Source organism: Octopus sinensis, linkage group LG13 (assembly GCF_006345805.1).
Source record: "Octopus sinensis linkage group LG13, ASM634580v1, whole genome shotgun sequence".
In the NCBI taxonomy this organism is placed as follows: Eukaryota; Metazoa; Mollusca; class Cephalopoda; order Octopoda; family Octopodidae; genus Octopus; species Octopus sinensis.
This window is the reverse complement of record NC_043009.1, coordinates 25,673,478-25,689,513: the sequence shown is the minus strand read 5'-3', so window position 1 is coordinate 25,689,513 and position 16,036 is coordinate 25,673,478. Positions and strand designations below refer to the sequence as shown.

At 38.3% G+C, this 16,036-nt stretch overlaps 1 protein-coding gene across 3 annotated transcripts in view; it reads right to left on the bottom strand.

Moving 5' to 3' along the window:
* The window catches only part of LOC115218385 (probable dolichyl pyrophosphate Glc1Man9GlcNAc2 alpha-1,3-glucosyltransferase), a 53,100-nt gene that overhangs the window by 14,556 nt on the left and 22,508 nt on the right, over positions 1-16,036 (bottom strand). For 2 of the 3 annotated variants that reach the window (XM_029788166.2, XM_036508234.1), the window contains exons 2-4: positions 7,944-8,031; positions 3,776-3,854; positions 1,784-1,977 (exon numbers count right to left, since the gene is read on the bottom strand). In XM_029788166.2, coding sequence (XP_029644026.1) covers positions 1,784-1,977; positions 3,776-3,854; positions 7,944-8,008 — 338 coding nt within the window. In that variant the 5' untranslated portion in view covers positions 8,009-8,031. Of the gene's footprint in view, positions 1-1,783; positions 1,978-3,775; positions 3,897-5,988; positions 6,183-7,943; positions 8,032-16,036 lie in introns of those variants that run through there. The other variant, XM_036508233.1, reaches the window with a different exon arrangement.

The following is a 16,036-nucleotide window of genomic DNA, read 5'->3' as shown; positions in this document are numbered from 1 at the left end:
GCAGCATGGAATTTTGTCAGTGAACAGGATGCGGTCTCAAAGCAATGAAAATATTTTAGCAAATTAAATTTAAATGTTGAAGTGAATCTAACAGTTTTTGTGAGTTTTTAAATGGCTTATAAACACCTTCCATGCGGCAATTATTTTTAGAATGATATCGTGTAAGGTAGATGCGAGAGGCAATCTGGCCAGTTTGAACATAAATCAGGTAGGATATTTGGGCCTCATGTAGTCTATTTAAATGTTAAAGGGTTAACCCTTTAGCACTAAAACTGATAATTTTCAGCATAAATATTCTATTTTAAGAGCAAACTGGTCGCAGCCCCTCACACTTACCCTACAATGTTGTTCTAAAAACAAACTCACATCTTCAAAACCTCAAAGTTATGAAATAAGGTATGGTTAATTCAGAACAATGCAAATAGATAGATATTACATTTGACAGAGTAATGTAACGAAGTACAAGCACTTATACACACATGTACACACACAACGGTAACTTCTTCTTAGCAAATTCAATAACAAGCGCTTTGGTCAGCCTGAGGCTATAGCAGAAGACATTTGCCCAAGGCGCCATGCAGTGGGACTGAACCCAAAAACCATATGAATGAGAAGCAAGTTTACTAACCACACAGCCATGCTTGAACCTACAAAAATGTATATACATATGTGCAGGACTATTTGTGTGACAAGGTTTCTACAGCTGGATGCCCTTCCTGCTGCTAACCCCCACCTGTTGCCAAGTGAGATTGTTTTAAAGGATTATAGATACAGTAATGTATTGAATTAACTTCCTTGATAATATGGAAGGTAGCTGATGCTGACCAAATAAGATTTGATCTTCAATTTTACCATAAACATTTATTCCCATTAAACACACATAAATACAGTGAGTGAATATGTGAGAAAGAGAAAGTCTGAATGCATGTGTGTGTGTGTGTGAAAGTAAGGTTACAGAAACAGTGAAGGGAGTAGAATTACAAGAAAATCTTAATGCAGATGTGTTACTTGGAAGAAGGTAATTTGGGTCAGTGAAAACTTATTGGTGAGGGTGAATATATACTAATGGAAAATACAACAAAGGTGACATGGATAACATACACACACACACACAATAAAAATGGCTATATGCAATATAAAACCAAAAAGTAAACTGTCACTAATTGTAACTGATGATGCAGAGTAGCACCTACATTGCTAGAAATAAGGGTTTTTAGCTCTTGTTTCTATACACACACACGCACATATATACACACATGTGGCTGCCAGACTGGCTTCCTGCAATTTCTGTCTGCCAAATTCACTGACAAAGAATTGGTTGGCCCAAGGCTATCGTAGAAGATGCTTATCCAAGGTGCCACACAATGGGACAAAACCCTAAACCAGTCATGGGCAAACTGCTGCTCAAGGAAATATTTCCCCATGGCCAGACTTGTTTTCGTGGATGACCGAAAATGAGGGACACCACTTGTAGAACAGTGATACTCTTTTACAACAGTCACATAATATCAAGACAAGGAGACACAAGTATACATATACACACACATACATAAATAGATATTGATTATTATTACATCCACGAAATCTGCTCACAAAGCCTTGGTTGGCTGAGGTCTATAATAGAAGACACTTGCTCCAGGTGCCATGCAGTGGGATTGAACCTGGAAGCATGTGGTTAGGAAACAAACTTCTTAACCACAAAGTAATTTTTTAAAAAAAAGTAACACAAACAGTGTTTCATTCGCCTTGAGTTTCAGTTAAAAACAAAGGCAGCACAACTTACTCTTGGACTGCGTACACAAGCACCAAATCAGAAAGAATTACAGACAAACGCTGGAAGTAGACTGTAGCTTGTGAAGTATAGGCGCCTGATTGAACAACTAGCATCTTAGGGTCAAAATAGCGTGCTATGTGTGAAAGCAGGAATTCGAACCAAGCAAAGAATGGAGGGTAATCCAGGGTCCATATTGAGGTTTCCTATACAACAAAACAAAAAGGAAATATTAATGTTAAAAGGTTTTTAAGGCAGTGAAGATGGAATAGGAGAGAGAGAGAGAGAGAGAGAGAGAGAGAGAGAGAGATGTTTTTACCATACTTTATTTCTACTCCATAACACTATCTTAAAAAGTCTACACCAAGTTATTCCTAAGAACTTTCATTTACAAATTTTGAATTATGTAAACAAATGCCTTATATAAACATCTTGAAGGCCAGTTTCACTATACACCATCTCGTGAAGCACCTTGACATCATTAGGGGTTTCAGATCTTGCAACAATAAGACACCCTCAACCGGGTAACTCAGTTGAGGTTAATCAAGCTAGCTTGTGTCCAGTCAGTACTGCCCTTTCCAGGGTTCATGCCTCCTGATCCACAGTCTCCTTGAGACAACCGCTACTCCCTCCACAGCCAACCAGATGGCCTTCTGTCTACCGACCCCTGTGATGCCAAGAATCCTCTAAGCTTTGCAGATGGATTCTCTTGCAAACCCTCTTCATCCAAATTTGATGGGATTCCAACCTTAATGAAAAAATAATTTAATCTAAATTTTATTTAACTAGACATAAGTTTCGTAAGCTACAAAATATAAATATCCACACTACCACACCTGAAACACACCTGTTATAATTCTTTAATTCGATTTGAATGCATGTGGAGGTATTTAGAATGCTCAAACTTAAACTTATTTCTGCAAATGTGCTAAGCACTGATGCTGATCATAGTTTAATCAATAAGCGTAGAAGCGAGGGAAATGCAGTAAAAATAGCGGATGGAGGGGGGGGGGTGGAGCCCCATTTAAGCAGCCTTCAGAAATTGAACCTCCTTATGATACTCCCTGGGAGTTCATAGTATGAAATTCATTGTCATTGCTCTGATTTGGTCGCCAATACTATGTACTTAGTTTAAAATGTAAAAATAGGGGGATCAGTGGGGCTCCAATTAGGCGGCCCTTAAAAAAATAGGCCCCCTTAGGACATTCCCCGAGATTAAGGGAGTTGCTGGTTCAAGTTTCATTGTCCTTGCACCAACAGTCTAGCAGGAGTTAACGAACAGAGAAACATCACTCAAATTTATAATGGGAGACAAATTAGATGAGGGGCAGCAGTCCTTATGGCCTTTTAAGGCTGATATGAGTGATATCCAGTGTGTTCATTTGTTGTCATAAGGACATACAACTGCTTAGAGAATAACGTCACTGCATACTGCATATGTTCTTCTTAAACTGTCGTAATTCAGCTCATATCTTGGTTATATTATAGGAAGATATATCTGCCCAGGTACTTAAATGGTACTTGAATTTACCAACTTAAGAAGAATAAAATCAAAGTAAACTTTGTTGACATTTGTATTCAGAATGTAAAAGGTCCATAATCAAATACCATAAGGGAGTTTGTTCAATACCCTTATGATCCCTGGATATTTGAAATGAGAACTGCAAAGTATTGTGTGGAAGTCGGAGTGATGTCCTCGTCTTGATTGTTGCTTTCACTACATTTCAGTTGTGTATACTTCGACTAATACATGCGATAAAATTCCTCATCTCAGAAATATGGAATCATAAAACCCAAAGTAATTTGCCCTCTCAATCCATTCATATACATTACATTTAGTGAATTTTCTTATTTTGAAAAATCTAAGGATCTCTCTATGCTTTTTTTTTTTTTTAATTTAATTTTATTTTTAAGAATCAGGAACCTACAGAGAGGCCAGAAAATATTGCACCAAAACTCAAAATCTGACATCAACAAGCATTAAACAAACTGCAAAACTATTACCTCATAATACCATTTCCTTACAGGGAGTTTGTTGGTTATGGACAGCCAGTTCCGATGGACTTCAAAATCTGTTGATCGACTGAAATGGTTTATAAAAAGAGAAATGTCATTTGAATCAATAATTGTTCTCCATTCTAAAATGCATCATCATCATCATCGCCAATGGTTTAATTCTTTTGCGACTGTATTTCTGATGAATTGTATTACCATCATCATCACCATTATCATCATTTTAATGGGCACTGTTCCATGTGCCTACAAGTTGGATGGAATTTGCTGAGGCAGATTTTCTATGGCTGGATGCCCTACTTGTTCCCAACCTTCAGCTGTTTCCAAGCAAAGTAATATTTTTCCTATTGTTGGCCAGACATGTTTTCATGGAAGATTGCAAACAAATAACACTGCCTATATGAGAGTGATACTCATTTACAACAATCACATGATGTCACGACAAGGAGCAACAAGCACATCCATATCATAGCACATAGGCATACATATATACTTCATTCCTTAACCAAAGGTCAGTTCTGAATGTAGAGACCTATGATCAAAATTTTTCCAGCCATGACCATCTCATCTTAACCTTTTAGTATTCATACTACTCTGTCATCAATTTATTTTGAATTAATTATGCATTATCTTATCACTTAGAGATTTTGGAAGGGGTAGAGCTAGGAAGATATGGGACGAGGTGGTGAAGCATGACCTTTGAATGTTGGGCCTCAAAGACAAGTGACCAAGATCTTTGGCAGTATGCTATGCTTGAGAAGACCAGTCAAGCCAAGTGAAATGGTAGACGTGGATGATGCTAGTGTCACATAACTGGCACCTGTGCCTGTGGCATGTAAAAAGCACCCATTACACTCTTGGAGTGGTTGGCATTAGGAAGGGCATCCAACCCCATAAAAAGCCATTCCAAATCAGACTAGAACCTGGTGCAGCTCTCCAGCTTCAGTTAAACCGTCCAACCCATACCAGCATGGAAAGTAGACACTAAATGATGATGACGATTGTTTATTTTTAGAATGGCATGGTTTAGGGTAGATGTGAGAGGCTGCATCTGGCCAGTTTGAATATAAAACAGAGAATATTTGGGCCGGATATGGCCAGTTTAAATGCTGAAGGGTTAACTGATGTAAGACAACACTGGATGGTATACTTATCCCTTTTGTAACCAAATACTTCAATACAAATTGAAATACTCTATCTTTCATTTCATTTACTTTTGAAAATAAGTTTATCCTTATTAATTAGGTGCTTGAAAAATAAATTAATGTGAAATTTTACTGGAAGGATTTTATTTTTTATCACTTAAAAACACTAAGTTTGTATCATAGAACCAGGGCAGTCTCAGGCAGTTTGGTATTAAAAGGGTTAACTCATCACTTGGTTTAGCACCACCACCCTGACTCCTGGGTGCTTTTAGTGGAGTTTAAGTGAAAGCACTTAGATTAGTGGTTAAGGTATTTGGCTCACAATCAAAAGGTCCTGAGTTTGATTCCCAGTGTCGTGTTGTGTCCTTGAGCAAGACACTTTATTTCACGTTGTTCCAGTCCACTCAGCTGGCAAAAGTGAGTTGTACTAATATTTCAAAGGACCAACCTTGTCATATTCTGTGTCACACTGAAGGGTACATGTGTCTGTGGAGGGCTCAGCCACTTGCACGTTCACCTCATGAACAGGTTGTTCCACTAATTGGATCAACTGGAACCCTCATTGTCATAACTGATGGAGAGCTAGCAGTGGAGTTTATCTGTTGCAACCATCTGTTATGACTAAGTACAAGGGATAATTTTTCCCTATAGGTCTCTGAGGCCCTAAAAAGGCCTACGGATATTACACTTCTTCTGACTAAGCCATTGAAGGAAATATTCTGTATGTCCTTCTTATCCTGAAGACAATAAGGTGTGAGAGGAAGGGAATTTGGCTGCCATTTCTAGTAACATGAGTAACTACATAAAGCAGTAGTTCTCAACCAGTTTTTTTTTCCTATAGACCCCTTTATTCAAGTGGACTCTCGTGGTCATTTGAGGTTTAAAAAATCTATTTTTGTAATATTATTAGGAATTCTTAGAATATTTTATGTATTGTAGAGTTATAATCAATTTATTGTACATAAATATTAACAGCAAAATCTTATATGGATCCTGGCTGGGAACCACTAGGATCCCTCTTTGGGTTAACTAATTGATGCCACCACAATAGGATGAATAGAATACTGAAAATTACCATATTTTGCTAAAGAGTTGTTGTCTTTGATTAAGTGAAGGCAGGACTGGGTGGTTAAGAGAGTATCTTTGCAATCACATGCCTTCAAGTTCAATCCCATTACGTGGTACCTCAGACAAGTGTCTTCTGTATTAGCATATGGTTGACCAAGCAGAAATTGGTAAAAGAATACAGTACAGAAGTTCTCCTGTGTGTATGTGAGTGTGTGTGCGCGTGCGAGCGGTTTACTAGTTTGATTCTAAATTTAGCTTTGGGTAATTATATGACCACATAATTAGACCAGGTCAGCCCGAATGGTACGGAGACATAATCAAATTACTATCTCATCATTTTTTGTTCATTTTCCTACGACCTAGTGTATCCAACACTACATTATGCAACCTAATGTGTCCTTCCATTTTTGAAGAAGATATGGTGTGTGGCTTTAAGGATATTTGGCTGCTACATATAACAGTTCAAACGACAACGTAGCAGTTTCTCTCGTTGACTGGTAGAGACCTCCGGTAAAACGAATCTGCAATACACCTTTGACATCTGATTAAAACCATCTCTCTTCACTTAACCTATAACATTAAATAAAGCAAAGAACGTCCCTCAAATCCCAATTCTTCACATCGAAAACACATAAAGCCTTTAATACCTTCTCAAATAGAAGAGATTGTTCCTGTTCTACAGCGATTCAATATCGTCACCTAACCCTCATCTGCCTTTAAGGGAGTCCACTGTTGCAAACATTATAGTTAGGCCCCCATCAGATGATAATAATCTCCCTTACTCTGTTTCCAGGGGCTCTGGGACCCTGCAAAGAGTTACAGGTCCAGTTCTTTCTCCTTTTACAATGCAATAGAAAAAAATGTGGACTTATATACCGTGCACCATAAAATAGAGATGGGCTCCCGGCGAGTCAAATCGAAGAAGAATTCTAATTTTATCGACGTCATCAATATGTTAGCGAAAGGCATGAATGCTATATATTCCAGAGTGTCTAGCGAACTAAAATGAAAACGTCAATGCCATATTCGAGATGCTAGAAATAGCAATCAAGTTCCTCAAATAACATACCGCTGTCTTAAAAACAAAAGTGTCGGGCAGCTTCAACAAAAGAGTCTTAAGTGCACTGTGCTTAGAAAAAAAATGGTCGCAACTGGACTATTTGATCGTAGCTTTGCTCGATCAGGGCTGACCTAGGGTTAAACAAATTGCTTTTTAAAATTAAACCAACAAAACCGTCTTTGCGTGGGCGCTCATCCTACTAGAAATGACAGTTAACTGCCACTATTACCATACACTCCCGTCTTATAATGGGAGAACACATTTGCTAATACAACTCAAGCAACACTAGGCATAAATAAAAGATAGCGGGGAAAATACAATGATTATAGCTGGAGTACCTTTGGCCATAGGTCTGCTCGAACTGAGCCGAACCGATATGGAGTTAAATAGCAATAACAACAACTAGCTTATAAATGTGAGATTTTATGCGATACAATTAATAATATATGTATTTGTCATATCATGTATATGAATACTATATATACATATTTATCTCTAGTTAATGTGCAGCAGAATAATAGATAACCGGCGAATCGATTGTATTCACTTAAACATATGGTCAGAGATGAAATTAAGTAAAATCGATAAAGTAAATGAATGATTAGAAAAATCAAGAAGCCAGTTACGTGAGGAAAAGAATGCTCAACATTCGAATATTTGCTCAATGTTTTACAATATACATTTATTCATATGTCGGATGTTGATGAAATTCGCGAAGGTTTTTTTTTAAATATTGACCTGAGTTGAAAGCATCCGGAAGGATTGAGAAAGAAGTAGAAAATATCTAGAGAATTAAATGTTATTTCCAAAAACAATAAATGGTAAAGCAGAACACTATGTTTAAGGCATTTACTGAACATGTAAGCAAACGAGGAAATATACTCACTATGAAGGAATTAACAAGAATTTTAGACAGGTAACAATCGCAGCAACGTGTAATGACGATACCATGTTTGCAGACTGTGAAAGTATGGCTGTGAAAACAAAATTGACTTTTGAAATAAGAATTTAGAAAGCGTCATTTGTTGGACTTTCAAAATTCTTTTAAATAAAATAATCTGACCTTTGATTTTAATTTTAGAATTAGATACATGAAATTAACTTTTTTAATGTAATATAACATATTTTATAAAATGAAGTACTATGTTTCAGTTTCGAATTCCGTTATAATGAATGTGGTAAATTGGCTGTCTGCAAATGTGAGAAAATAGCTAAGCAGATATTTGTCGAATGATATAAGGGTGATAATGAGCATCTCGGGAAAATAAAGGCTGTAGAACAAAACACAGAATTATTTAATAACTATCAGAAAATCTGAGAAGGAGTGATGGACTTCATAAATATTAAATTTCTGATATTTAACCATTATAAACAGCAATTTGAAAGAGAAATGAGACAGACCTGCAGGAAGCAGTCGAACCTATGTACTCCTATCGCTTGTCAGGATTTGAGTCTCCTGATGGGATTGTCGTCGCTTCTGTTTCGTACTCATGATATTCAATAAGTATTTACATTAGAATATTAATTTCAAACTTTGGCACAAAGCCGGCAATTGCGGCGAAGAGGATAATTACATAGTTCTCAGTACTCAGCTTGTACATTTTTTTTTATCAATCCCGAGAGGATAAAAAGTAAAGTCGACCTCGGAGGAATTTGAACTTGTAGCGTATGGACGGACAAAATGCCGCTGAGCATGTTGCTTGACGCACTAACAATTCTGCCAGCTCACCGCTTTAATTCACATTAAAGTATTAGCAATTAATTCCTAATTAAATATATGTCTTCTACTATAGTCTCGTGACAGCACCTGGCTTAGTAATTATAGTGTTGCATTCACGACTGCTAGATCGTGTGTTCTATTCCCAGACAGAGCGGAGTGTTGTGCTTCTGAGCAAAACAGTTCACTCCATGTTGCTCTCATGCACTCAACTGCCAATGGGTCACCCTGTGACTGACTAGCCTTCCGATCAAGGCATTGCTCACCTGCTCGCCTTGCTAGCTGGGTGGTATCATTTGAAAGCTAAAATGATGCAAAGCGCATTGTAACCAGAGATGTATACCAACATCCGATAGTCTGATTGATTGTATTATGACTATTGTCCCAGGCCCAGCTTTGTTTTGTGAGGGAATTCTGTAGATGGAAATTGCATGGGAGGCAGTGGGTGCAGTCCACCCTCGATGTCGCTCTTACGGTGTGGCTCTTATGAATCTACTGTAGAGGTAGCTAACTTAGGGACTGTCCCGGGCAGTACTCACCCTAGTTATGCCACTGTATCCTATTCCCAAGATCTCAGAACAAAGGGACCAAAATAATACCACATGACTATGTGTCTGGTCCTCTGCCAATTCCTACATTCCACTGTTCTAGATCTGCATCTATCTTATCGGGCCCCAGAAAGAAGAAGGGCACAGTTAGCCATGATGGAATCCGAACTCAGAGTGCAAACATCTAAAACAAATACCACACGGCATTTTGTCTTTAACGTTAACATTCCAGTGTATTTACGTTTCCCATTAGATTTACAAAAGATTAGTTTTACAAAAGATCAATATGTGATTGTTTAGTCCCAGGTCAACCCTCATCAAACAGAAGAGTCCCAACTGCGACAATTCCGTCTTTTATTTAAACATATTAAATTCAGGCAATCCATGTATATCTATGAATTGTGAAGTCTTGCCTAGCATTTGTAGAAGAACTGAAAACTTTGGTTGCGTATGAAAGGATTCTAGCATGATGCACTAGCGTAGCTGGGAGAGGGGGTACGCCCTGGGTGGCACTTATAAAGGGGCGGCACTGTTGGGTCTGCTGTAGACAATATGTGTTTTTTGTGGAGTCCGTGGGGTGGCAAACGGAAGGGTCACCCCTGACGGCTCGCACTCTCTAGCTACGCCAGTGCGTTGATGATGCTAGTGTGTAGAAAGTCAAAGATGAGTGAGGAGCAGTGGCGGCTCGTGTATAGAAACTGTGGGACTGCAGCACTATTTCCACTCAATATTATCGATAACATTCAATATAATGAGTCTTTTTTTTCTTTATTTCTTTCTTTATACTTGTACATTATATAATCTTTAAGCTTAATGTCAACGGCCATACCCTAGTTTATGAAAAAAATACAAAATCCTTGTATAAAACTGTGCGCTTCACAGTTCCAACTACGCGGTGTTCAGCTGTTGTGAACATGATCACATGTCTGAGATAGGAAGCTTCATACTAGGGAGAGAGAGGAGGGAGAGAGAGCACTGTGTGAACGACAGTGCTGGGTGAAAGATAACGTTTCTCTTTTACTCCGTATGTGTTGTGCTTAAAAACGTGTTTATATTCTTGAATGTGATAAAGTGTAGAATTAGATTATTATCCTGCTTCCAGCTTCAGTGTTGCTGCCAGGATTTGAAAAATAGGGCAATTCATACACACACACTTATTTTGTGATTTAGGGGGTATTTTTGAAAAACAAGGGGGAATTCGCGGCGGTGTTCAGTGAACAAATTAAACGCATTACCCGACTGTGGCTAAACCGCGAACCGTTCAAGTTTATGTATAAATATTCTTTTTGATATGTCAGTTTCCTTTTACAAAATATTAAAACAACGGCTAAAAAGTTTCTGAAGCAGCACCCCACTACGAGTCGCCACTGGTGCAGAGGATTCGGAAAGAGTTGGGTGAGTCTAATGTGATTACGAAGATACGGCAGCTCGGAAAACTCACTCTGATCGTTCTGATGAGAAACGAACTTCTTAATTTGTTGGTGAGACCCAGGCCATGATTGACAACAATCCCTCCAAGTCAATCAGGGCCATCGCCAGGGACATGGGGGTGTCTGAGTTTCTTATCAGGCAGGTATTGCATGAAGACATTTGGTATTCCTCATACAAGAGGAGAAAGGGCCAATGTTTATCTCAAGCCATCAAAGACATGAGGAAACGAAGCTTTTGAACTAACTCAGGCATCTCCTCCAACCGAACCTGCTTTGATTTTTCTCAGACAATAAAAATATCTGTCAGGATCAGATGGTGAACACAGAACAACCGTTGGCTTACCGTGTCCCCAAAACATGTACGGAGAGTAATAAAAATTAAACATCTAGTCAACATGGTGTTTGGGGAGGACGACAAAGACGAGGAGGAGGAGGGGGGAACACGGAGGAGGAAGACAACAGCAAGGAGGCGGAGGGCTTATATATATTTCTTTACTACCCACAAGGGGCTAAACACAGAGGGGACAAACAAGGACAGACAAACAGATTAAGTCGATTACATCGACTCCAGTGCGTAACTGGTACTTAATTTATTGACCCCGAAAGGGATGAAAGGCAAAGTCGACCTCGGCGGAATTTGATCTCAGAATGTAACGGCAGACGAAATACGGCTACGCATTTCGCCCGGCGTGCTAACGTTTCTGCCAGCTCACCGCCTTAAGGAGGACTAATATAACTACGATAACGACAAGGACTAGTGGGGAGGAGGAGAAGGAGGTGTGGTTCAAAGTAGAAGTGAAATATAAAAGGGAGATGAGTGTGAAAAGATCTAATCAAAACCTTTTGAAGTCCATTAACAGAATTTGTGATGTGATGGAGTGTTTTGATTTGAAAGATGAGAAATAGATGATAAATGGAACTCTGAGGTTGTTGTTATTATTATTAGACACCGACGAAGATTTGGTTGATGTTAACAAGGACAAAGACTCAGGGCGGGAAAGCAAAGGGCGTGAAAAAGGAAAATAATTTTCCAGTTGATCGGGCATTTTAGAAACTATGGAAGTTAGTCATTGAGCAGAAAGAGTTAGCGTCATGGCGACGACAATGGCAATGAAGATGATGATGACAACAATGGTGACTACGGACAATGACGATTATGACATTGACAGTGATGATGATGATGATGATGTTGGCAATGATGATGATGACGCCGACGCCAATATCGGAGGAGGACGACAGTAATGAGGAAGACAAGGAGGACGATGATGACGATGAGGAGGAGAAAGACAAAGAGGACAACAGTGAGGAGGAAGACGAGGAGGGGAAGCAAGGAGAGAGATAAGGAGAAAGAGTATGAGGAGAACGATAATGAGGAGGATGAAGTGGGAAGGAAGGGGGGAGGAGAAAGAGGACGTAGAAGACAAGAAGGGGAATGAGGAGAAAGAAGAAGAAGAAGAAACTGACAAGGAGGAGAATGAGGAGGAGGCAAGGAGGCAGACAAGAACAAGAAGGCAGAGGACGACAACGATGATGAGGCGGAGGAGGACGATGATAACACTACTGTCAACGAGGATGATGATGATGATGACAACAAATGATGAAGATGAAAACATCTCTTTGTGATTGTTTGCATTGGTTTTAATAATAAGTTAAGGTGACAAGAAAACTAAGAGATGAAACAATGAACTGACATTTTTCAGTAACCAAAGTTATGATCAGAAATATGAGAATCGTTTGTCACGTTGACGATTATTCATTAATGAATAATTAAATCTATAATCCATACAATGTACACACAAGAAATCCATTGGGACACAAATTCAAAAAATCCATTTAACAATACAAGAGAGAGTATCCCATCCAACATACAAACAAATAAACCATCTATTCTTCTTTTAAATGACAATACTCAAAGATAACAACCCTAACTCTTTTAAATGCACAGCCAACCAGAAATATAGAGGGAGACGACTATATGATGGCTTTTATGGTAATTTTTATTACTGCTTATGTAACCTATACCAGGCCATATTTGTTTGTAACAGTGTCATAGTCATTCCTTATTTAACACACTACTCTCTCTCTCTCCCTCTTTTTATCTATCTACCTATCTATTCATCTATCTATCTATCTATCTATCTATCTATCTATCTATCTATCTATCTATATATATATATATATATATATATACGAGCAGTATCGCCCGGCGTTGCTCGGGTTTGTAAGGGAAATAACTATATAAGCATTTTTAGAGAGTTACTTCCCTTATAGATGCCAATTCGGTCTTTCTTAGCCATTTCTGTTTTGGTGTCTTCAAGCCATGAAGTCGTTGTTCTAAAAGAACGCTGGTCTCCTTGACAACGCTTTACGACGTTGATTTCCTTACACTCCCTTCCCCACAGCTTCACGAGGGAGGGAAGAAGGGGGAGAAGCAAACAGGTGCAGGTGTGACCATGGACGCCAACTCCGCCGCCATCGACACACGAAAAATTATGCATTAAAATGGAATAAAAAATGATGTTAAATTATTTTTTAAATCGTAGACTCATCGTAGACGTGCGCTAATACTCAGACGGGCTCGATATGAATCACAACTATAAGATACCCGAATTTGGTTAAACTGCCCCGCAAAATGTGGGAGTAGTTAGGAATCTAAATCGAAGGGGACAGACACTCACACAACTACAGTTTTATATATATAGATATAAATATATAGATAGATAGATAAATATATATCTATATATATATAGATAAATATATATCTATATATATATAGATAGATAGATAGATTGATAGATAGATAGATAGATAGATATACATATATATATATATATCCGAGCATGATCGTTGCCAGGTCTACAAATTGGCTCCCATGATCATTGCCAGCATCACCTTACCGGCACATGTATACATATATTATCTATTGTGAAATATGATTTAGTATTACTAAATTTAATTTTTCCCTGTAAGTTTGGAATAATATTCCCTAATATTATCATTATTATTATTATTATTATTATCATTATAATTATTATATATATATATATATATATATATATATATATATATCATCATCATCATCGTTTAATGTCCACTTTCCATGCTGGCATTGGTTGGACGGTTTGACTGAGGACTGGTGAGTCAGAAGGCTGCACCAGGTTCAGTCTGATCTGGCAAAGTTTCTACAGCTGGATGCTCTTCCTAATGCCAACCATTCCGAGAGTGTAGTGGGTGCTTTTACATGCCACCAGCACGAGGGCCAGTCAGGCATTTCTGGCAATGACCACGCTCAAAAGGTGTTTTTTACATGCTACCTGCACAGAAGCCAGTCCAGCAGCACTGGCAACGACCACACTCAAATGTTGCTTTTAACATGCCACCGGCACACGTGCCAGTAAGGTGATGCTGGCAACGATGGGAGCCAATTCGCAGCTCTGGCAACGATCATGCTCAGATATATATATGTATATCTATCTATCTGTCTGTCTATCTATCGATCTATCTATCCATTTACCTATCTATCTATCTATCTATTTATCCACTTACCTATCTATCTATCTGTCTGTCTGTCTATCTATCTATCTATCCATCCACTTACCTATCTATCTATCTGTCTGTCTCTCTGTCTATTTGTGTCTGCCTGTCTATCTGTCATTCTGTCAGTCTATTGATCTATCTGTCTTTGTCTCTCAAGTATGCAACCATGTGCCTATATCTTCTCTGTGTAATTAGTCATAATATTATTCTAGCTGTCAAAGACTTTAACTCTCAACAGATGAAAGCCTTCCATTTACATATAAAGTGCTGGGACAGCATTGTGGCAAGAAGTTTCCTTCCCAGTCACATGGTTGTTGGTTCAGCCCCACTGCATGGCACCTTGGGCAAGTCTTTTCTACTGTAGCTTCAGGTCTACCAAAGCCTTATGGATGGATTTAGTAAATGGAAAGTGAAAGAACCCCATTGTATATATGTGTATATATATATATATATATTAAAGTTACAAAGAGAAGACGGAATGTGCCAAGATGAAACAATTGTAGTAATAAAATTTTTTTTGTTGGTGCATTCCGTCTTCTCATTTCATTTTTAATATATACCCAACATCCATCCTGGGATTTGTGGAATTATTACAACGACGTTTGCTAAGGATCGCTGATGATGCCTGGTAACCATAAGTGGTGAACATGCTCCATGGACACATGACCTAGGACTTACTCTGAAATAAGATTTCAATACTGTATTTAACACATATTTCCTTAACCTTAATTTTTAAAACTTAAATTTGACTTAAGAGTGTGTGTATGTATATATATATATATATATATATATATATATTATATATATATATATATACACACACATATATATACTCTTTTACTTGTTTTAGTCATTTGAATGCAGCCATGCTGGAGCACCACCTTTAGTTGAGCAAATCGACCCCAGGACTTATTCTTTGGAAGCCTAGTACTTATTCTATCGGACAACATCGGTTGTCAAGCGATGTTGGGGGGGACAAACACAGACACACAAACATATACACACACATACATATATATATAGGACAGGCTTCTTTCAGTTTCCGTCTACCAAATCCACTCACAAGGCTTTGGTCGGCCCAATGCTATAGCAGAAGACACTTGCCCAAGGTGCCACGCAATAGGACTGAACCCGGAACCATGTGGTTGGTAAGCAAGCTACTTACCACACAGACACTCCTGCGCTGTGTGGTAAGTAGCTTGTGTGTGTGTGGGGGGGGGGGGTCTCCTTGTTTTGGCACCATGTAATATTTGTAAATGAGTGTCGTTGTCATACAAGCAGAGTCATTCATTTCAAATATTCCGTGGAAAACATTGTCTGGCTATGGAGAAATATTACCTTGCTTGGAAACAGGTTTAGGGCTGGCAACAAGAAAGACATCCAGCCTCAGAAAAGCTGCCTCAATAATTTCTATCTGATCCAGGCAAGCATGGAGAAGTGGACATTAAGACAACAACAACAGCAATTATGATGATGGTTTTGGTGGTGGTGGTGGTGGTGGTGGTGGTGCCATATAGGAATATAAATTGATCTAGTACTATATTTTGTCAGAAAAAAAGTTGACTTTGAACTCAAAATTTAGACTTTTTGTCTTATGAATAAGAGTGATTAAAAAAAAACAAACGGAGAGATATCTGTCAGTTGTACATATGCTTGCAATTCATCAGTAAATTATTAATATTATATGATGTTCACATGTCATTATGAAAGAGTCAACTTTCTTTTTCATCATCCAGGGAGACAAGGA